Source organism: Notothenia rossii (assembly GCF_949606895.1).
Source record: "Notothenia rossii genome assembly, chromosome: 9".
NCBI classification, from domain to species: Eukaryota; Metazoa; Chordata; class Actinopteri; order Perciformes; family Nototheniidae; genus Notothenia; species Notothenia rossii.
In genome coordinates, this window is record NC_136907.1 from 53,729,162 (window position 1) to 53,752,352 (window position 23,191).

The window sequence follows — 23,191 nt, forward strand, 5'->3', positions numbered from 1 at the left end:
TGATTATGAGAAAAATGTAATCTGACTCCATAAATCACATAATTGTTTGATTAAAAACTGCACTTCTGGCTAACAATAAATGAAGTTCCCCTTTAAACACAGCCCCGGTCTTCTGACAGGGTCTATCTATGTACTGGCTGGAAAATGTTGGGCCAGTCTCTGTCGCTCCGTCACTGTTCTCCCGCTAACAGTCACTCTCTAGTTCAGCTGGGTTCTTGTTGACTTCTTCACTGGTTTGAGACAAGCGACCCTATCAGACACCTCCCTTTGTAGCCAGACTTCACCACAGCAGAATCGAGTTTCTGTTTTCAGGTCTGGACAGCTTCACGTCAGGTGTATCGCCGCCCCTTGCATATTTTGGGTGGAAGCCCGTCTTCTTGACCTCACTAGTTGTGTGGACACAATAGTTTTCTGTGTGGGGGAACAACATCACTCGTAATGTATTTTCCTTCTCATAATTACAAAAATAGTCTGCTAAATGTTCTACTCTGCTACTTCTAATTGGTGGATGCTCTGTGTAAATGCAATATTCTACTCACTATCTTTTAAATAACATTCAACCTCTCCCTCCTGTGGTGACATATGTGGCTCTATGTAGCTGGATTTCAAAATACTCTAGTGCTGAAGATGCATCACCAGATGGTCCGGTCCTCTAAGCTTCCTCATTGTTGTGGATGATACCAGGCTGTCAGTGGCATTTGGTTCATGTTTGGAAATCCTGTACGTCTTTGACATCTCTGGGACCCCCTGCCTCCGTCGTCATCATGGAAACTGCATGGTGGGCCGTTGTTTGGTGCATGTGGTGGGTATTTCATTTGTTGTTGTGGACAATCTCTAGCCCAATGGCCCAGCTGATTGCATATGTATCATCCCTCGAACCGGAGAACTTTTCCTCTGACTCTGCCTCCTCGGAAACCTCCTGGTTGTTGGTTCTCCATCTGATTCTCTGGCACTATCTGAGATTCAACTGTTTGAGATGTCTGCACTGCATTCTCTGGTTCTTCCTGAGCTTGAATTGTTGGAGGAATCTGCCCTGCCTTCTCTGATGTAGCTGCCATTTGCCTTGTCGCTTTCTTTTTTTTATTAGCTTCGGTATCTTTCTCAGCCATTTGTATCTTCAAGAGTCTTAGTTGTAATGTTTTAATGTCTTCGTCTTTTTCCCTCTGGGTTGCTTGGTATTTCATATTGTGGTAAATGAGATGTTGTCTCCATTCTTCAATGGGTATAGCGTCTAATGCCACCACATCTCCCAGGCTTGCCTGCACTGATTGGGGAAGGGCGTTAATGACCGCGTTCTTCCACAGCATTACGACAGACGGTGAAACGTCATGTCGTTCTCCAGTGCAGTCCTCCCACACTCCTTCACATCTCTTCAGGAAGGCATACATGTCTTCCCCCAGTTCTTTTCTCGGGCTGTTGAGGGCATGTAAACTCTGTGTTGTAGGGGTAGATTTGACGAATGGCAGCCCAATACCTCGACCTGACTTTGTTGAAGAAAATGTAATCTGGAGAGTTGTTGCATTTGGCCTTGGAATCCACTGCTCTTGCCTCTAGTCTTCCTTCTATCCGTCCAAGCAGTGCCCTCATGTCTCCCAAGCACAGGTGGTCTTGGACTGTGTATTTCTCCAGATCATTCACCCACTTCTGACCTCCTTCTGTAAGTGGAGGTAGTTTTGCCGCTAATGCTTCCATGTCTCTGTGAGTCCATGATTGGTATTTCAATCCTCCTTCTCCAGCCGCTATCAGCGGTAGCATGAGTGTTGAGCAGTTCTTGAGTCTTCCAGCTTCAGTTACGGTTGTGGTGTCTGGAGAACCTTCGCCTTCTCTTCTCTTGAGTTGTGCTTCCATCCTTTTGCTGAGGTCTTCCATCTTTCTGTTGAGCTCCTCTTCCATTCTTCTGCCGAGTTCTTCCATCTTTCTGTTGAGCTCCTCTTCCATTCTTATGCCTAGTTCTTCCAATCTTCTGTTGAGCTCACCAGATAGTAGTCTTACCTCATACTCCAAGTCTTTGACACGTGTAGCTGTGGGGAGACCGTCCAACTCCAATACTCCTCCTAAAACACCTAGAGTTGGAGCTTGTATTGGGGGTTGAAAGAAACTGTATTCTTCTGTCATGTAGGGAGGAAGCGCATCTGTCTGGCTTGGAAGGAGCTTTGAAGGTTGAATTACTGGAGCTTCTTCTGTCTTTTCTTTCTTATCTTCCTTTGCTGTGAGCTCTGCTCCTTGAGCCACATACATGCTGTTCGTTGATTCTTGGCTGACATATTTTAGATGGAGTACCAGACTTGTAACTGTAGATATTCCTTTTTCAGCTCTGTTTATAGCGCTTTTAGCAGGTCCATACCAAGGGGGTTGTCCGGCTTTGATCCATGCTTTTTCCTGTTGTAGGTATTCAGCATTCTCATGTTCAACTACAGCTTTTCTATGGGCTTTCGTTGGTCCAGGCTGATCATCTGCTGGAAACAGTCCTCTCGTTTGCCACTGTTCCAACAGTTTCTCTATGTGGTTCCATGTGTTTTGTCTAAGATTTGGAACTGTTATAGCATCTGATCTGATTTTTATCCTTCCCTTGATATCTGCTGTTGAACCTGGCTCTGCGTCTAGTCTCAACTTAGTTTGTTTTGGTGACATGTTCTCTAATTATTTATTAACTTATCAAAGATGTAGCACTAATCTTCTGACTAGCACCTTCGTTGCTGTTCGTCCAAACTTTAAATCTTTTCTTTGTAGTTGCTCAAGGTTTTATTATTATTATTTATTTATTTTTAAAGTTAGAGATTTTTTTTTTTTTAAGTTTTAGGTAAAATATTAATAAAGTTAATTAATATATAAAAATTATGCAAAATTAAAATATGAAATGTTAAAATAAAGTTGTACCGTGTATGATTTTGACTTTGAAATATGAATATGGTTCAAATCCAAATCTCCTGTGTACAGTGCATACCGAAATGTATGAAATTATGCAAATGTCTCAACTTGTGTTAGCTTCAATAAAGTGGTGTTTGAATATTCTACAGTCTAGGTTATGTTATTATGTGAAGTTTCTCATCTTATAATTAGAAACCACTTTGCAATTCTATTCTGGCGATCAAGCTTATGTTTACTTATAACACTTAAAATTATACTTCACAATGTTATGGTGTTTCTTCTATTTGTGTAATAATTCTGTACTACCACCAGAGTGCTCTATTTTAATTTCCTAGCTTAATCCACTAGGGAATAGCTGTTGCAAAACTGACTTGTTTTTAACAAGGAGAAACTTATTTTCCTTAAAAATATCTTTAAAATAGGAAGAACATTACACTATGGTTAAACAACACAGCACATAACCGCCAAAACACATTTGCAACCAGGAATATTTCAAAAACCGCCAAAACACATTTGCCAGCAGAATTACATCAATAATCCGCCAATACACTTTTGCCAGCAGCAATACTTCAAAACTTTGAAAATACAACAATCCTTCCCTTTAATATCCCAAAATTGATTCAGCCTTCTAGTTCCAACTGTGACAAGAAGTATTATTTGTTCTTCACAAGATGGAGGTCAGGAAAATGCCTGATTGGAGTGAAACCAGCTGTATAAGAACAAAGAAAGGAGTGCTTTGAATTTGCATTTCACGAAATGGCGATTGCCCTGTCTTTGTTTTTCCACATGTGGGGTGTAAACAAGATGGCACCCGATTATTTCGCACTCTGACCTGTAGACAAAGAGATTTGTCCATGTGGCTCTCAGGTGGGAGTTTAAACAATGGCGAGGTGATCTTTAAACGAACCGTAACAAAGTAAACCACTCGTGTGGTATTATAAACCCTGAAATCCAAACCAAAACAACACTTAGTTTAAAATAACAACATTTCTATCGAGTTTACTATGAAAAAAATGGGCTTTAAGTTAGGAACCCTTACGCACTAGCTATAAACCTGTTCACGTAATATTTGACTTTATAGTCGACTATTGGTTAACTGTTGCTATTTGGACACGCCAAACCGGGACCAATATGGAGACCTATCAGCAACTAATAATAGACCGTCGTCTTATTACTGCACTGCTGTTGTAATTCCGATTACCGTAACCCACCTGCAATATCTTGTTTAAAAACAGAACAGTTTTAACCACTGATAAAGGCTTAGACCTTAACCAAGCCTTTTCTTGAAAAGGACTTTCTTTAAAGCACTGACTTCGGTTACTTAACCCTGAGTTAATTCGCTATGCCCTGCTGGTTTTCACTTACTCGGCCCTTAACCGATTCGCTATGTCTCCAGATCTTAACAAAAATCGTCAAATGGGCTATATACCCTTACGTCATAGGCTAACTAACTACGAGCGTAACAAGAGACACCTACGTGAAAACAGCAAGGCACCTATCCGAAGTACAATGTCCACACACATTTATATTTAAAATTCAACACCCACACATGGTTAATAGCATGCAGGGTTAATGGAACAAAAGAAAGTGTGAACTCACCCTGCTTGTGACAAAACAACGCCTCGTGGTTTTAGAGTGATTATTTTATCAATTTGGGTTGTTTTAACATTAAAATGCACAGCTATTTTCAGGATCCGCCGGCTGCCGTCAAACACACAAATCTAACATTGCCTAGTTTAACTAGTGAAGAATCTTTGTCATAACAGGCATCTTCGTACCGATTGATTTGAGCTCTTGTGTGTCGAATGGCTGCAAGCGTCTCCAGGAAACAGCCGGTTGGTTTTCTCTCCTCGGTCAGCGGGATCACGTCGGGGAGCCCACCAAATTGTAAACTGTGTTCGTTATTCTCCCGTCCAGGTGAGAAGCTTTAAAAGGAGACTAAATGGAGTCTCTGTGAAAGTTCAATTGGGTACTTTAATTAAAAAAGGCGCGGGTTTGTCACAAGCATGATATTGTTCAGTCAGACAAACAGCTGTGATCCGCTCCTCGTTAGGGAAGAGAAGAGGCCGATCTCTCCTCCAGTGCTGTTATATATCCTCTGCTGGCTCCTCCCCGCCAGCCGGCTCGCCTCGTCTCCAATGTCCGTTGTTGCATTTAAACAGAGGATTGGTTCTTTTCACATTCAATATATGCTTAACACGCCTTTTCTCCTCATATTCTCTTTCATCACTTTTCATGTAACACATTCTAAACGCTGTAATCAATACTCTAAAAAATACTTCTCGGCTCGTTTGGTTTCCGGTCATTCCGGATGTTGTCACATGCTACTCTCGTCTGTAAACAATAATGTATTCAAATAAACTGTACCTTCATTTAATATTCAGCATGGTAGTATCTCGACATCTATAGTTGTAGTGTTAAATCAGTAGGCTTCGGTTTGCACCACTCCATATCATTTCGCTACTAAATTCACCTCTTTAGGAAATTGTCAATTTACCACATGCTAACTGCCAACCGGAGATGAAAGAGTTTCAGAATAAAGCTTAACAGCTGGTTGTGCACAAGAATTTCTGGTTTTTCAGTGTAAAACTGCATTAAAAGTGACGGCATGTTTAAACTACATTTCCCCATTAAAACATTGATTTTAATTTCTAACAGGCCTCACCCAGTTGCATAGCGACACTTATTGTTTAGGTGTCTTTTAATAAGCAGGTAGTCATATCATTATCTAGAACTAGCTGGATCTGATCGATATGGACATAAACGCGAGTGAAGTCTAATCTGACTGGAGAGAGAGATCAGCTGCTGCTGACGAGTCGCCACGCAGCTCTGCATGATCACATGCAGCGGTGAGCGGACAAAACACACACTTCAGGTTAGAATATCACACGTAGCTATTTTAATTACCTCTCAAACTACCGAAACTAGTTATAGATATGTTTAGTTTTACTGTCAGGTCACTCATTACTGATCCGCGAGCTGCATGATACTGGCATAATAGACTGCCCGATCGGGCAACCAGCAGGTGAGGCTTCATTTCCCGAGCTAAATACTAGATGGCCCCGGGCCATCGGGCAGTCCTTAATGTCGAGCCCTGCGCTCAATGAACTACAACTCTGGTCTTGCACATGTCACCAACACCAAGATGGCCGTCACGTTGGTACATTTCACCTCTTTCTTTCAGAATGAGGCGAAAAGTATTAAAAGAGGTGAAAATCACTACAAGTCTGGGCATGTTGAGAGCTGTACATACGAAAAAGGGGAGTTAGTCGGTTCCGTAAGAGCCAGCATGCGGGACCGGCTTTACAAGGTTTTGGTGAATAACACGAGTGTAATGTGTAACGTTAATGTGAGCTAACTAACATTAGCTAACAAGGTACACTCTCGTGTTTTGTTTTAGTTGCTCTTCGAGAACGAGCAAGAGGTACTATTACTGGTATGATAACAACCTGGTACAAAGCACATAGGCATCTTGTCTAAGTAAGTAAAGTAAAGTAAATGTATTTTTAGCTATCTGGAGGGAATACATCAGTTATGACAGCACTTACGCGACTCTGGGATTTGTAATCTTTCTTGTTGCGTATTTTTCATAGTCTTATATTTCAACAGTTTTAAGACAAACTTTGAATTTTTTGACATGGAAATGATTTTTTAAGATTGACAAACAACATATGTGTAATTCATGGCACAATTCAAACGGGATCAAAAGATAAGTTTCCTCTCTCCATTGACTTCAATGTATTATTTTTTCGGAATAAGGTCCCATGATGCGGAAGTAAGTGGGCGTGACTTCGCCACTCTATACGGCTGTTTCCGGTTATTTTTATTTTGAAATTCAGTTCCTGACGGGCGCCAAAAAAGACAGAGATTATGGAATCAAACAAATAAACAAAAACAAGGATAATTGTGTGTTATTGGTGAGTAAATAACAGTGTGTTATTTAGAAAAGAATAACAGATTTCAGTATCCTGAGGCTCTGAGCCCCATTTCTTTTCCTCACAGACGACAAAAAAAGTCCGACATTATGCGATTTAAAACAAAAAATGTTATCGTGGCTTGATATTGAGTAAGAACATGTTTTTATGAACCCCACAGCTTCCGGTCTTCCAAGTCCCGAACGGACAAAAAGACGTGCTGCAGGCACGAAACATACTAACATTTTAAAATCGTTCTGTGTGACACGAAAAAAAGGGGGAAATCGTGTTTGTGAACACGATTTTCCATAACACGAAAGGCCGTGAGACTGGGTTGCTGTTTTGTATGGTCAAAACACGGCGGGTCTGCAGCTTAGCGTTTTATAATGAGCAGAGTATTTACACAGCTCCTCACCTCTTAATAGTGTCCTCCTATCAGTCACCCGAGCTGTCACAGCTAAATCCAGAATCATTTTGAACAAGGGGCCCTCTGATAGCTCTCAGTCCTTGTATTCATGACGCTAAAATCAGGCAGGTACCTGGGGGAAAAAAGGGGACATAAGTATTTTCTCCTAACGCGGCAGACAGCGCTGACTGAGGTGATTACCTTTGCCTTCCATCAAGGGAAATCAAACCACGTACAATATATAAATTCACATTAAATTTAAATTAAGCTTTTATTAAAGCAACTTAGAAACACTACAATATCGTAGAAATACCTATGGAAGCAATATGGTGTCAAATATCTTGCCATCTTCGATGTGACTGCAAGGGCCTGGGATAAAATCACCGACCCTCTGCTTGGTGGACATCCATTTTCAGTACCCCCCAACCCCCTGCAGGACCGCTTATATATGCTGTATGTTCATTTGCATGAGTACGAGGAGGACACAGGTGGAGGAGCAGAAATCTGAAAGCTTAATAAAGCCAAGTTCACAATTCTTGTTTCATTTTGTGAAACGTAAGTGTCAAATGTTTTTGCAGAGGGACTGATGGATATCTCTTTGTATCACTCCATACATCAGAAAATACTGTTACTGTCAACAGCCATAAAAGGAAGATACATTTCACCATGTTTTATCTGACATAAATTAGGCTTTGGATTTTAAATGAAAAACAAATTCAGAATAAAGAAAGGAATGACAGTGGAAAGTTTGTGGAAAGTGTGTTTATTGATATGGAGGTTTTGGCGAGTGTGGAAGAAAACATGTTTTTATAAATTAATTGTAATTGGAGTTGGAACATTGTCTTTTGCCAAGGTCAAACAATGAGAAAAAAGGATTCTTTAACTATAAAAAGGCAAATTCCGATTCCGGAGTCTGCTCAGACATTGTTTTTTATCATTGACGAAATTAAGTTATTTTGCATCCAGCGACTTCTTCCGAATCTGAATTACACGGCTCCAAGAAAGATTACAAAGTTTAAAGTGTTGGGGAGGTGGTCCGGACTCTTTAACTGGCAAAGACCAAGATTTCTTCCAATACAGTAAGTGTCCTAGTTTTTCATTTTGAAATACAATCCAATTCGAATACACATGTTAAATATTGAGTAACTGTATAATTTGTGTGCCAGTACTAAAATTGGCAAAGAGGAATATCTGAAGAAACCCTTTCAACCACTCAAACGTCAACTGTGGATGTCCCGCTTCCTTCTTGGCCGAATAAAGCTACATCAGGGTTTTCTTTGTCCCTACCTATTTACCTAATTGGCTTCTTCTACCTCTTTTTCACCACCTGTCTGTTATTCCTCTCGCTGCCCTGAGGAGTCCCTGAGGATGTGATTAGAATGTCTGCTGTCCCGGTGGGAAATCGCTCATGTTGCCGCTGGTATGTCTATAGTAAGTGATTTGGCGCAGAACTCACTGGCTGCTAAATTACTCCGCTGAGCTGGCCGGACCCTATGGTAAAGACAAGATGAACAAAGAAAAATAAAGGGGAAGGAGATAGATGAGAAGCGAGAGCAAAAGAAGAAGGGACATGAGAGTGAAGGGCGGAACGAGGTGCACAGCCAAGAAGGGGGGCGGACTTGAGGAGAGGGGAAATGGAAGAAAAAAAAGGATATGGGAGATGGAGGGAGACAGGGGGGGAGACCAAAGTAAGAGGGAGAAATAAGAGAATGGAGAATGAGGTGGAAGCTTGAACATAAGCAAAAGAGGAACATTGCAGAAGAAGAAAATAACGAGACAAAGAAGAACACATGTTAAGTGGATAAGTCTTTTCGTCCTACCAGACTTAAACCAATCTGGCCCCTGGTAGACCACCATACAAAAAAAGACTGTAATATCACTGAAGCGTGAAAACCCTGTCTTTGATTAAAAAAAAAGAGTTGCAATACCACTGCCTATTTGCCATTTACAGTTTGTATTGTCATTGGTGCAACTTCGGTCACTTTATATTTTCAAGTAAGTCATAATATGTGGACGCGTTAACGCTCGCGATTAATTCTTCCATAGAGCTTTAAATTAAGACAAATCTCTCTTCCTCTCACAATTTCACCCCACTGTGAAAAGGCAAAGAAAACGGGAGTAAATGGCAAAAGCTACATGTATTGTGCTGACTGGAGACCACTGAACACCATTTGCTGTAACCTCTCTGTTACTGCACATCTAATCCATGACAGATGGCAACTGCATTCGCGCTAAGCTGTGGTGAAAATGACGGAAAAGGAATCTTGTTGAAACTTGCTCCACTTTCAGGTAGAGATGGTGGACAGGGTCACCACCTATAGTGCACGCAACAAGATAGTGGCACCAATAATTCTAGTATTCGAGCATACTGTATGCTCTATGTCAGGGATCACCAACTACATTTGTCCAAGGGCCAAAATGTATCCAATAGACACTATCGCGGGCCAGCGATTTTTATATAGCCCAGAATTTTGAAGTTGTTGACTGAATACATGCTCTGAAAGTAATCAGAATACAGTTACAGTTACGTGTCTTAAAAAAGTAACATATTCAGATTACTTTTAGAATACTTTATTTTTCCATAACAGATGGGTATGTTTTGGTGAACAGGAGACACTTATTTTACTGTTTTAATGGCTTATCAAGAACTCAAACACAACATCTTGGTGTCATTCTGGACAGCTCCCTCTCATCTGCACCCGACATAAAAAACATCACCCGGACTGCATTCTTTGTACTGTCTTAAAACCTTTCCTTGGAATATGTTATGAATTGTAAGGTGTCCTTGGGTGCTTTGAAAGGCGCCCCTAAATAGAATGAATTATCATTATTATGTATTATCTGAAACGATGTAATAACTATTAAAACTTTTTCCAGCCCCATGCATTCAGCAGCAGCAGCAGGCCCTTCACTTTGATTTTATCCCGTTATGAAATGTCATAATTTCGAAAATAAAGTAATGCTACATAAACGTTTAGGCTAATGAAAATGGCCCCAACATTTTGAGTTACCCCTTCCGGAGTTAGGACAAAACACAACTTACTTTTTCCTCATCTCTAAGGCCTCCCATACATGAAATGGATTGTTGTATAAAAATATTTTACTGCAAAAGTGGTGAAATTGATATATAAAGTTAGACACCCCAAACTAAAAATAAAGCCTGGCCGTCTGGGGGTTGAGGCATAACAACTCATGTAGATTGCCAATGGAAGGTTTGATAGGTTTAAAACTTGGCATACCTGAGGTCAGGACATCCCTCTGCATTATAGAAAAGACTGAATGTCAATATCTTAATGTAAATTGGAGATACAGTCATTTGAACACATACCTACAATAGGCGGAAATGTAAATCTATGTAGAATGATCTCTTTACTTTGTAGTGACCCTGACATGGATTGCCATAGCAACACACACAAGGGCTTGTTGAAAAGGTGTGGTTCTACTGAATCCAGCAATACTAATTGTGTAAAGGTAGCTTACATACTCATGGAGTTATGTCACTAAACGTTTATGGTGTCTTTATACAATGTTATGCCCAGCTGCAGCCAAAATGTGCCAGGGACTAGAAGGTGAGACACAGAGACAAGGAAACAGGTTTTTGGATTAACAAACTTTAGTATTCAAATTAAATGTTCTTATCTAAACTTAAGTAAACTTAAGCTAGTGGGGGCCGGGGGATACATGCATATAAACACATCTCTATCACTCATCCACATTGTCATCAAAAACAACATGGCTCACATTTGGGCAGTCAGAGCAAGAGCAAAACTCTGTGCAGGTCAAGCCTACTGAAAGACATTGGCATTTGCTGCTATCATTAATAATAATAGTAATAATAATACATAATATTTATATAGCGCCTTTCACGAAACCCAAGGTCGCTTTACAAGTCGGGTAGGGGGGGGAGTAGGGGAAAAGAGGCAGACAGGTTAGGGGGGGGGGGGGGGGGGGCAAGCAAGTAGCGGAAAAATAAACCTATCAAACTAACTATATAGTGGGGAAAGCCTATCATTGCACTTTCCGTCCTTACAGTATAGTTGGGTGATGTCTCTGACTTCTTTAGTTGCAGGTTCTTTGACGAACATCACTGGTTCAATAGACCCATCTTCTCTGAGCCTCCACCCTCTACCAACTGGGTTCCAGAGATGAGGCTTGGCCACATGGCTGTGACACCACACTGCGGTCTGGTACATGGCTCTTAATACATGTTGCTGGAAGGCATCTTCTGTTGGGGCTAGATTTGCAGCTGATGAATCTGTTGTAGATGCTAGTGTGTACCTCAGCTCATCCAAGGTGGTGCAAGGACGGCCATGCTCCCTTTTCTTTTGGCCATACAGAAGGAGGGCATACTTTCTTGACACAGGAATAGCCTCCTCCAGACTTCCAGAAAGTCCAAAACTGGCCATCTCATTTAAGTCACTCAGATGGGTCTTAAGTCTTGTAAACACAGTAGCCTTCCCAATTCTGTACACGCTGCTTGTGGTATCACAACCTGTGAGGGCGTGGCATGCGGGTAGACATGCACAAAATGCTGCACCAAGCTTCTTTGCGATGGCACAGACTGGGACAAACCTCTCCCTTGGGCCATGTCCAGAGTGCATGAACACCGTTGAGGATCCAAACATTCCTTTGCTGGAATAATACACAAGCAAAACCAGTACGTCGGTATCATCACATCTGATGATGACCCGAGAATGAGACTCTGCTAGATGTATTGCATTTAATACCAATCTGGTGTCAGCCTCCTCCTGGTCACTATACAGATCTGTCAAGTTGTCAACACCTGACTTGCTGACCACTTTGACCTCCTCACCATTTTCAAAGCCACCTGCCAAAATGACTGTGTTCTCTGAGGAGATTCTCTTGGGCCCTGTATTGGCTATGTCGTTGCTTACAAAGCTGCATAAAGCAGCCTTGTTACCACTGACCTTGAGGTATTTCCTGTAGTTAGGAACTTTGGCTTTGCCTGTGATGACATGTGTAGATCTGCTTGCTTGGATGGTGCCTCTTCTTTGCCTTTCCAGGTCTTTGATTGAGTGTGGATGATCATATCTATCAAACACTAGAGCAACACAGTTGTTGTTTTCCTTTTCCATTAGTGTTGTGATCTTCTTCCAGACACACTCACCCAGGTCATTGAATGTCTGAAAGCCTGAGTCAGGGAGACTCTGTAGAAGAGCCATGCCATCGATGATGTATGCAGATGGTTCAGCAACATTAGGCAACTGCTGTGTCTCTTCAACTACTGACTCCAATTTTTTAGCAAGGTCGGCTTTTGTTGTCTTTCTCATGCTTCCATCATCATAAAACAAAGAGGGGGGGACAGCAGCAAGTTCATGAGACATCACAGTCTCCATGGATACCTCTCTTTGCTTGGATACAGCAAGTAATCTTCGAAAGAGCACATCTGAGTCCATGTGAACCTTTCTAGTACTGACTCCACCTGATGTTTTCATGTCTTTGAAGGTTGCACACTGTTTTCTTTTCTCAGGATCCCAGAAGCTCTTAGTTTTTTTGGATTTTGCCAGGCGTTGTTCAATAAAGATGGCATTCTGCTCAGCACCATCTTGGAGGAAACTTGACAGCTCTTTTGCAACTTTCTCAGATGCAACCTGACCACTTGCAATATTGATCAGTTCCTCAGGGATACTATCAAGGTCAAAGGGGTTCTGCTTCTACTCCACAGCTTCCATTATCTTTTGTATGTCTCCCTAATCTCTCTCCATTCTAGAGGCTCCATGTTCTTTGTGTGCTTTTGGGCCCTTTGCATCAGTGTCACAAAGGTCTTTCATGGCATCCACGTATGCTGTGGTCACATGCCTTGTCATCAACCATCTTGTGAGAGCTGCCTTTCGCAATGTGAAGTCAACAACTTCACCCTGACTCTTGCCTTCTCGGTTAATGGTTTGCTCCAGTGCCTGATCAGTCGCCACACAGTTGAAGCTGTGATCCTCTGATCGGCGGACAACAAATCCACCTTCTTGCATGAATGTGTATGCTTCTGGTTGTTCATGTTCAAGAGCTTTCATTTCTGCAACGTAGACCGGCATGTACTTGGCATAATTGGTTCTTCCAGCAGCTCTTAACCAAGGGATGACTTCACACATGCTATTCAGGTGAAGTTGAAAGTCTGCTTCACGTTCTGAACGAAGGATCCTTAGCAACAGATCAGCACCCTTGAGGAACATTAACCAATATCCAAAAGTTGCTGATTGCTTAGCCCCTTCAACTATGAAAGTCTGGATAATGTTCTGGATCCCAGTTAGTTCCGTCTCCACCTCACCGATAAGCTGTTGAGCAGTGGCCTTGTCATTACCATGAAATGCATGCTGTACATCTTGTAGGAGTTGCTCTTGTGCTCTAGTTATTGCACATTTGCCTTTCTTTTCAAGCCATGATTGCATGGCTTTCCAGAAGAGCCTGAACAGAGCCTCAGAGGCTAGCTTTATGCTCCTTATTCCTCTTGCCAGCTGCTTCCCCTGAAGCAACTGTCGGGCTGTGCCCTCTGCATACACGTCTGACTCAGTGAGTATGTCAAACAGTCCGCCATCACCATAGAGCTTTCCAATGCTTGCAAGGTAAGCCATTGTTATATGCATACCTCCTAGTCTCATTGTGATCTTCCGTTTTAAGAGCTCTGGTTTGTTCCACAATATCTGTTGCGCTTTGCTATAAATTGCAAGGTCTGCAGTCACAAGCACATGGTGTTGTCCCAGTTCTTCAGCTAGCTGTACAAGCTGTATCATAGCTGTATAGATGGTGGACAAATCTGAGGGCGATTCTCTTATGAAGGGCATGTATAGTACACTGACTACTGGACAAGGTGTGTCTGATGTGAAGGCATTGAATGCAGACCACGCAGGAATATGCTGTTGATTCTCGCTCTGGTTTCGGGCCAGCTTACATACCAGGTCTCTGCCTTCTGCTGCTTTGGAGACTGCTGTGTTTATGTGTAGTATCTCAGGTTTGGGAAGTTCGGGCGGTTCTGGTCGCTTTGGAGGTTTGATATATCTGTAACCAGAAATAATAAGATAAGCCTGTTATCATATGCATTAAATATCAACTCAGAACACTAAACCTCACCAAGTATTCATATTGAACACCCCCACTAATTAATTTGTACTGTGACTATACACATGAAAACGGAATGAATACAAATTCAAATAATCCAAACATACCTGTGAAGTTTCTCTCCATTCAAGTCAGCTGTGTTCAAGGTTGAGAGAGACCTCTCTGGGACTCGTGCTAGACATTCATATGCAGTGGAGACATGGCCTCTTTGGTACATGGTATATCCTCATTCTGATCAAAGTTATCGATGGCTGCATCAACAATTGCATGTTCAGTGACTCCATTGAGGCCAGTTGGGATGTAGACACCACTCTCTGTCCTTGATATCTGGTCTGCTGCCACAGATGTGAGGAACTGTCGAACCTCTGTATAGGAAACACATTGCCCGATTGCACTGAGTTCATTGATGAGTGACTTACTGCCAAATTGATGATGAATCAAAATGGCAAGTCCCAGTGTGATTGGCGTATGGATGTGACGGCACTGTGCAATGAGATCATGGCAGATTGCAATGACACGCAGATTGTCCTTCAAAGCTGGTTCCTCATCACAGGTCTCGCAATTTCTGTGAGCATTTGAATCAACACACCAGTTCACAAAGTCATAAACATTGTTTGGTACATAGTTGCTGCAATGTAGACGTGATAGTCGATCAATGCTGACATATGATTTATGGTCATGGTCAACCTGCTCCATGCTCTTTCTCAATATGTCTGCAGCTCTATGTAGTATTTGCCTGTCAGAGAGACCTTGACTTTGCTGTTGTGTCTCACAGTCTGCTGTAGAAGCTGTTGTCTCTTCTAGCTTGTCTTCGAGTTGTACAGCTCTCATTGCCAATCCCATGGGCACACTTTCAGAGCATACCAAATCAGACTTTCCAGCTCGTTCTACAAATACCAGCCTGTGCTTGTAATGCAGTAAGAGCTTTTCCTTCAGTTTCCAGGAGCTGTATTTAGTGCGTTGGACCGTCTCATCTTCTTCCCCAGACCTCAGTGTCTTCAGTATGCCATCAAACCTCCCAGCCAAGGAGTTGAGGGTCGTCACTTTCATTTATTTTGAGAAAACAGTTTTGTCAATGAGTTCAGTGAGCTTAATAAAAGCTTTTTCATAGATACTGGTCTGCTGTTCTGATTCTTTTTTTCGTCTGGCAGCTGCTATATTTAGTTTAGAGATATAGTGTTTAAGGCAGCTTCTATGATATTTGGCATCATATGCAAAGAGATCCAGATATGAGAGCAGCCGAAGATGTACAACTTCATCAAGCCTTTCTGATGCTGCATGAAGGACCTTGTCTCGGGTACTCTTACCTGTACCAGTCATAATGGCTGTCAGAGGTTCTGGTCTTGATCTGGCCCTCCCACAAATGAAACAATCTCTTCGTATGTCAAACGATAATGTATCAACCCTACTCAGTCTTCTTGAAGAGACTGATGCAGGTATGCTCTCACTTTCAACATTTGCAACTTGTTGCTCACTGATATTGGTCTTACTGGAGTAGTTTGCTCTACATCAGGGGTCGGCAACCTTTATGATATGAAGTGCCATTTAAAAAAATAATTGTTATCAGCGTGCCAACGATCGAGAATTATCAAGGGGGGGGGGGGGGGGTGAGGAGCTTGACGCTCGTCAACTATCAGCAGGAGGGCGGGGGAGCCTAGCTGCGGGGAAGCAGCGTGTCAGCGCAACTCACATGATGCCGAATTTAACAAACACATTTAAATAATTGGTTTAAACGGCATAATAATAAGGACGATCGTCCGTTCTGTGATTCTCCAGAGCACACATGTTATGATATTAGGGTCATGCAGAGTGAGATGAGATCGCTGTCCCTTTAAGAGAGAGAGAGAAAGAGGGGTGTGGCTTGTGCTTGTGGTGTGGATGGTAGAGCGACAGTGAGAGAACCTATGGAGAGAACGTGTGTATGTTTCTGGAAGTGAAACGAGGAAGCAGAAAAACAGAGGTCTTTTGTGAAACAGAAGAACAGCTAAATAAATGCAACGGCCTCCCAAGAAGAGCTCGCCTCTCTCTAAAGTGGGTTATTGAACCTGAAGCTTGTTGCTTCTGCCCTCCTCGACTACGGTCTGGGAGCCGACAGGAAAGTTCAACACACAGTCCGCCCCTTTGTAGCATATTATGTCGATGAGAGATGAGCAGATCGCCACTGGGCTTTCAACTAAATACACAGCCACGCAAAAACTGCGGCATTTGTACAGCTCCTTATGGGTACTGCAATTAGTGAAGTGCTTTCCTCCGTGGTGAAACCATCAGCACTGCACCACGGAGGAAAGCGGCAGAATGTCATCTGGAGATAAAGAGAGCGGGGCTGCGTTGCGTGCATGCCTTCCTGCTATGGAAAGCCAAAAGTGCCATAATACGGGGGTGAAAAAACGCGCGAACATACGGGGAGGTCCGTTTTTTCGCGCGAAAAAACGCGCGAAAAAACGGGGAGGTCCGTATGTTCGCGCGAAAAAACGGGCCAATATACGTGCGAATGTTCGCGCGGTTTTTTATATGATAATGAGGCCCTTCTTCTGATTTCCTTAGCCAATAAGTTCAAAGTGTCTGTAACCAATCAGTGAAGGGTAAAGCCAGACCAAAACAATCTGTAGATGAAAAGTTCCTGACATGGTGAGGCTGTGCTGTAAATTGTGCATTATTCCAGATTCAGGGGACTAAGTATTAATTTGCCTTTGAATATAATAAATATATCAATCAATATATCAATATAACCTGCCTTCATTGTTTTTTTAAATAAAATGGCATTACCCTTTTCCTTAAACCTCTGGAGTGTGAAGTGAAGGTATTTTCTCAATTTTTAGATGTCTCCTTAAATCCACTTTTAAATGTACTTCTTATAACATGGCATGGTGTTACATGTCAAAATGTTCAGTAGTCTCTGGTGTTGCTAGAAATGCAAATTCACTCACCTTAGAGCACTGTCTTATGAGAAACCTAGCTTAGAAATCCGATTTTTGGAAAACTTCAAAACTGTTGTGAAACACATATGTACTCATGTCATCCATTTTTTTTGGTGTTTCAGATTTTGTTCACCAAAGTCTTTGGTTCACAAAAGTAGTGAAATATATCAATTACACTATAAGCCTATATAAATGTGTTGTTCATGTCTAAAATGAAAATGTGTAAATTATAATTTAGAGTAAAATATTTCCATCCCTCTACTTTCACCACAGAAAAGTTACATCAGGACTGAATAATGACTTCATATTCCATACCAAGGTTTATGTGATGTTTACAAATACAAATTCAGCATTTCAACTTTATTTTTCAACCAACTATTTATGTTAACATATGAAACTGTAAAATCTCAATATTTCCAATATCAGAACTTTTTCAACCAACTATTCATTATAAATGTAAAGACAGGGGGTCTTTGTCCATGGTCTTTGTCTGTCTTCCAAGACAGTGGGTCTGGCTGCTGTGTAGGTGGGGGTGATGGTGCATGGGCTGCTGGTGGCTGTGTGGGAGGGAGGTAGGTGTGATTGTCCCGGGTTGATGCTGGTGGCTGGATTGGAGGTACGTCTGCTAGGCGAGACTTCTTTGCTGGCTGGGTTGATCGCGATGGCTGTGGTGGAGGCCTTTGTACCGAGGTGTATCTTAATCTTGTGGCAGGGACAGATGGAGGCCGCTGTAGTGATGCTGGTCCTTTGGTCCTCGGTGGTGATGGCTCTGGTGAAGGCCCTTGAGCAACGGTAGATCTTGACCTTGGTGCAGGCACAGATGGAGGTTCTTTCTCCTAGGCCCAGGCAGCTGTGAAATCTGAAAGAAATATAGGACAATAATTACTACTAAGTCCATTCAAATAAAGTTCAAGTGGAATGTTTCTAAAGCACAAATAACAATGCACAACTAAAAATAAAATGGAGAGGCGGGACAGGAGTCTCTCTCTTACACAGGTATTTTCCAGTTATTTCCCATTCAGTATAAAGTCACAGACACAAATATAACTACATCTATAGGTGTGTATGTGTGGGACGAATACAAGTTGATGTTATTCATCTACACATGTTACCTCACTTTTACACACAGAAATCACTTTTACACAGAGTAAACGTTTACTAACGGAGAGTCTATTTTGTCACAAGAGAAAGTTCATGACTATCGATAAGAATACAAACAATACCTATGTGGGATTCACCATCAAAAAGTTTGTTCTCTTTTATCCTCCTAATGACACGCTCTACATGAACCCTCAGTCTGGCAATGGCCTGTGTCTCCCTCACCTCATAGGCTGGCATTTGCTTCTGCTTTGACAGAAAAGGTGGGCAGTACACCTTGCATTTGCAGCAATCGCTGATCAGGAAGCTCTTATCTACCATCACTGCTATGTTTTCAGTCAACAACGCAGCTATTCCAGATTGTTTGAAAATCTCCTTGTCGCTGACAGAACCACCATACAGACTGGAAACAAATGTCACTGCGCCATGTGGGGCTATGCCAACCAGGGCTTTCATGGTGCAGTGAGATTTCTATGTAGAATACATTTCACTTTGGAGGAGGAGTGAGGATGGTGTTTGACACCTCAGCTCTGTGCAATCCAGGATCACCTGTGTGTCTGGGAAATCTTTGAATGCCTCTGGGAGGTGGGCTTGAACTTCTGCAGGTGTAAGCCAGATGCACTGTGACCCCAATAAAGTTGTAAGAAAACTTGTCCATGTTGCAATGATGCGGCTCACAGTGGACTGGTGTACGTTGAAGCGGTTTGCAAGGTCCCTCTCTTTCAAACCCACCGACAGGAAGCATAGAAAAAGGAAGAACTCGTCAATTGGCTGAAGCAGCTGTCTCTGGAAGATAAAAACAAAAAAAGGTTACTATATTAATGTCATGAGTGTAGCACACTATGGGAAAAACATTAAGTTGTTTTAGTTCTCTGATGTATTCAAAAAGGATTGAGTACTTTAGCCTTTTAGCCTACACAAAAGCAATGAAATGTCGGAGAGACATTTCCCCTTCAGTTTATGTTTAGATTGTGTGTTAAAAGAAACGTAACCTACCGTTGATGGACGTGCGTTTGTAACCACTTCTTCATTACTCTTGGCAGTTGATATCGCTCTAGTAACACAAACCATTTAATGAATTGAAGGCTCAATTAAAAACCAGAAGGCCATCAGGTGGTTATAGCTCGGGAATCTGTACACAAAAGACACATGTCAGTCATTAATTGACAGTAAATACAATCGTGTTAACTGTAACACATGGGCTAATGCTTTCCTCTTGTTTGCTATAATACATTACAATTCAAATAGACTGAGTAAGAAGGCACTAGGTGCAGGTATAGTAATCTACAGCAGTAAAATGTAGCAACTACATTAGCAGCAGTAATAATAATCTAAAACATACAGGGAACATTTTACACACAATGACTACGTTTACTCTTCATTCTTACGTGTGCAACTGGGGGAAACGCAGTGGATATTGACATACTTTTACTTTGGTAAGGTTTTGAAGATTTCCACTTGTAGTAAAATATTATCAGTATGTTGTTAGTATTAATATGTTTTACTCCACCACATTTAGTTAACCTTCATAGTTTCTAGTTACTTTTTATATATGAAAACACAGGATTTATGATTCTACATGTTCAGTTCAGGAGTATTTTAAAACCATAGTATTTGTACTTATACTTCAGTTAAGTTGAGTACTTATTCCAACACTGCATGCATATAGTCAGCGGTCACACGGCAGGTAAACAGGATTCTTTATAAGCTAACCCATCTCAAAAACTTGGATAGAATTTAGCCAAAACATTACCTTGTATAGAATCGGATGTTGTCGTCGGAGCCAGCAAACCTCTGTTAGCAAAACTCTCGCTGGACTCTTAACTCCTGCAGTTGCTTCTGCAGATCCTCCACTGTTTTGGAGTTGTCTTCTGTAGCTTGAGAGGACATGTCCAGTGAAGCTGCTTCTGGGTCTATCCGCCTCATGCTGTCCCGCACTCTGCGTCTCTGTATCCACATCTGCTGGGCCTGCAGCTGTGCCCTGACAGATTCAGGGCCAATCTGGTTATTCCCAGCCACTATCTCCTTGATGAGGTCGTCTAGTGTAGCATCTGAGATGGTGGAGTATGTCCCAGAGCGCAGCATGTGGAACTGCCTGAAAAATAAACATGTTTTAAATATATGAGACCTACGGTATTCAGATTTACTTTACAACATGCATAGTGTAACATGGCTACAACCCCTCCTTGGGATGTTTACAATAAATTGAGACAAGATGGCACTTCCAATGTTGAAGACATTGCTACATACCTCAATCGCCATCTCACTGTGCGCAGAGATACTTTTAATATCTGTGCCATCTTTGTTGCTGTAAAACCACAGCTCCTCAAAAAAGAGAGTTGCTCTCTGGAAATGCTGAATTGTGGGGGACCTCGACCACCCAACAAAATGAGTGGGGCATGGTAGCCAGAATGACCTGCAACAACAGCAAAACATTAGATTACATTTATTGTCATTGTTGTAAAAGCAACGCATTTATGCCGTTGTGCCAGAAACGCACACAATGCGTCTATTTTATTGTCATTGCCCAGCCTAAAGATACTTTTAAAAAAAATGAAATGCAGTTTGGCATTAAACCAGTGGACATGCAATACACTATAGTTGTAGTATACAGTAAGAACAAAAGCATAAATGTGTATGGGCATAGAGATACATAGTTGCAGTCTGTGTCTTCCAACCCTGAAGACAGAGACTCCCCCTCTGGCACCCTTTCAATGTCCTCATTCACACGTTTGATGATACGTGGTGTACTACAGATGGCCAGACTGCCCTCGACGGGGGAGGGGGAATAGCGTCTCCTCTACTGTGGCAGGATATAAAGGTGGAATTTGGAGTACAGTTTTAAGTGGACAACTCGAGACTCAGAGCGTCTCACCAGAATGTTGTAATTAATAGCTGGCAACTACAGATTAAAAAAGGTGTTTATATTGGTATTACCCATATTTAAAACAAATAATTACTTTAAAATGTATTGGCCTGTTGGACACTTAGTACTCAACAATACTAGCACTGGTTTATCAACGAAAGCCTATGCTAAAGTGAACAATTATCACATCGACCTACCTTGTTGTGCGGGTGTGGTAGGCCAAGATCTCCGGACTTCAAGTATATATTCCCGAAGGTCCTGAAGTAAAAGATCAGCTGTAGGGACGTTAATTAGCCTGCCCCGTGACCACTCGAGGCTCCTTTCCATAGTTTCTAACCTGCCAGTAAACGGTTTGGTGAAATAGGGGAGAAGACAGAATTTGTAAGTGTGAAAGATCTCACACAACCTCAGTTTAGGTTACATGCAAAAACAAACTACATTCCTTTGTGTTGGTAGTAGCGATAGGCTTGGCCCTTACCTCGTTACTGTGGATTGTAACACGGCATGACCGGCATCATCTGTTTGGAGAAGTCTTGTGCAGTCATTTATTGTCCTTTTGCAACGCAAGATGAAGTTTCTCGTGGACATTTTTCCGCCTGCTGCTACTGCTGCTGCATGCTTATAGAGAGGCGAAGTCCCTCCCTTTCCGGTTGAGCTCCATGGGACCTTATTTCGGAAAAGGTATGTATTGAAGTCAATGGAGAGAGAAAGATTATCTTTCGATCCCGTTTGAATTGAACCACAAATTACACATATGATTTTTGTCAATTTAAAAGATAATTTTGCAAGTCAAAAAAATAGAAATGTGTCGTAAAACTGTGAAGTAACACTTTTTTTTTGCCTGAAACCAGTCAATGACCTACATCTCCCGTCGCGCACCACACACCAAGACGGCAAAGAAGTCTCGCCTAGCACACGTACCTCCCATCCAGCCACCAGCATCAACCCGGGACAATCCCAGCATCAACCCGGGACAATCCCACCTACCTCCCTCCGACACAGCCACCAGCAGGCCATGCACCATCAGCCCCACCTACACAGCAGCCAAACCCACTGTCTTGGAAGACAGACAAAGACCATGGACAAAGACCCCCTGTCTTTACATTTATAATGAATAGTTGGTTGAAAAAGTTCTGATATTGGAAATATTGAGATTTTAGTTTCATATGTTAACATAAATAGTTGGTTGAAAAATAAAGTTGAAATGCTGAATTTGTATTTGTACACATCACATAAACCTTGGTATGGAATATGAAGTCATTATTCAGTCCTGATGTAACTTTTCTGTGGTGAAAGTAGAGGGATGGAAATATTTTACTCTAAATTATAATTTACACATTTTCATTTTAGACATGAACAACACTTTTATATAGGCTTATGGTGTAATTGATATATTTCACTACTTTTGTGAACCAAAGACTTTGGTGAACAAAATCTGAAACACCAAAAAAAATTGATGACATGAGTACATATGTGTTTCACAACAGTTTTGAAGTTTTCCAAAAATCGGATTTCTAAGCTAGGTTTCTCATAAGACAGTGCTCTAAGGTGAGTGAATTTGCATTTCTAGCAACACCAGAGACTACTGAACATTTTGACATGTAACACCATGCCATGTTATAAGAAGTACATTTAAAAGTGGATTTAAGGAGACATCTAAAAATTGAGAAAATACCTTCACTTCACACTCCAGAGGTTTAAGGAAAAGGGTAATGCCATTTTATTTAAAAAAAACAATGAAGGCAGGTTATATTGATATATTGATTGATATATTTATTATATTCAAAGGCAAATTAATACTTAGTCCCCTGAATCTGGAATAATGCACAATTTACAGCACAGCCTCACCATGTCAGGAACTTTTCATCTACAGATTGTTTTGGTCTGGCTTTACCCTTCACTGATTGGTTACAGACACTTTGAACTTATTGGCTAAGGAAATCAGAAGGAGGGGCTCATTATCATATAAAAAACCGCACGAACATTCGCACGTATATTGGCCCGTTTTTTCGCGCGAAAAAACGGACCTCCCCGTATGTTCGCGCGTTTT

General features: G+C 41.6%; 2 protein-coding genes across 5 annotated transcripts in view; one reads left to right on the top strand and one right to left on the bottom strand.

Moving 5' to 3' along the window:
- Window positions 1-23,191, top strand: part of LOC307018307 (uncharacterized protein) — a 48,067-nt gene that overhangs the window by 17,638 nt on the left and 7,238 nt on the right. The gene's annotated exons all lie outside the window — the stretch shown is intronic.
- Window positions 17,523-22,256, bottom strand: LOC307018577 (uncharacterized protein). Of its 2 annotated transcripts, none has more exons than XM_079648884.1 (6): window positions 21,339-22,256; window positions 20,526-20,691; window positions 20,029-20,370; window positions 19,272-19,407; window positions 18,954-19,061; window positions 17,523-18,036 (listed from the first exon to the last, which is right to left on the bottom strand). In XM_079648884.1, the coding sequence occupies exons 1-3, from the start codon at window positions 21,466-21,468 to the stop codon at window positions 20,073-20,075; spliced, it is 594 nt and encodes a 197-aa protein (XP_079505010.1). In that variant the 5' UTR covers window positions 21,469-22,256; the 3' UTR covers window positions 17,523-18,036; window positions 18,954-19,061; window positions 19,272-19,407; window positions 20,029-20,072. The 2 variants fall into 2 exon arrangements, with proteins under 2 accessions (XP_079505010.1, XP_079505009.1); XM_079648883.1 differs by having other exon boundaries at window positions 18,825-19,061.

Coding starts and splice junctions, on each gene's coding strand:
- LOC307018577 (XM_079648884.1), bottom strand. CDS start 21,468: ATGGAAAGGAGCCTCGAGTGGTCACGGGGCAGGCTAATTAACGTCCCT. Junction 20,692..21,338: donor TACCACACCCGCACAACAAG/GTAGGTCGATGT, acceptor CTGTTGTTGCAG/GTCATTCTGGCTACCATGCC. Junction 20,371..20,525: donor ACAGTGAGATGGCGATTGAG/GTATGTAGCAAT, acceptor TTTATTTTTCAG/GCAGTTCCACATGCTGCGCT.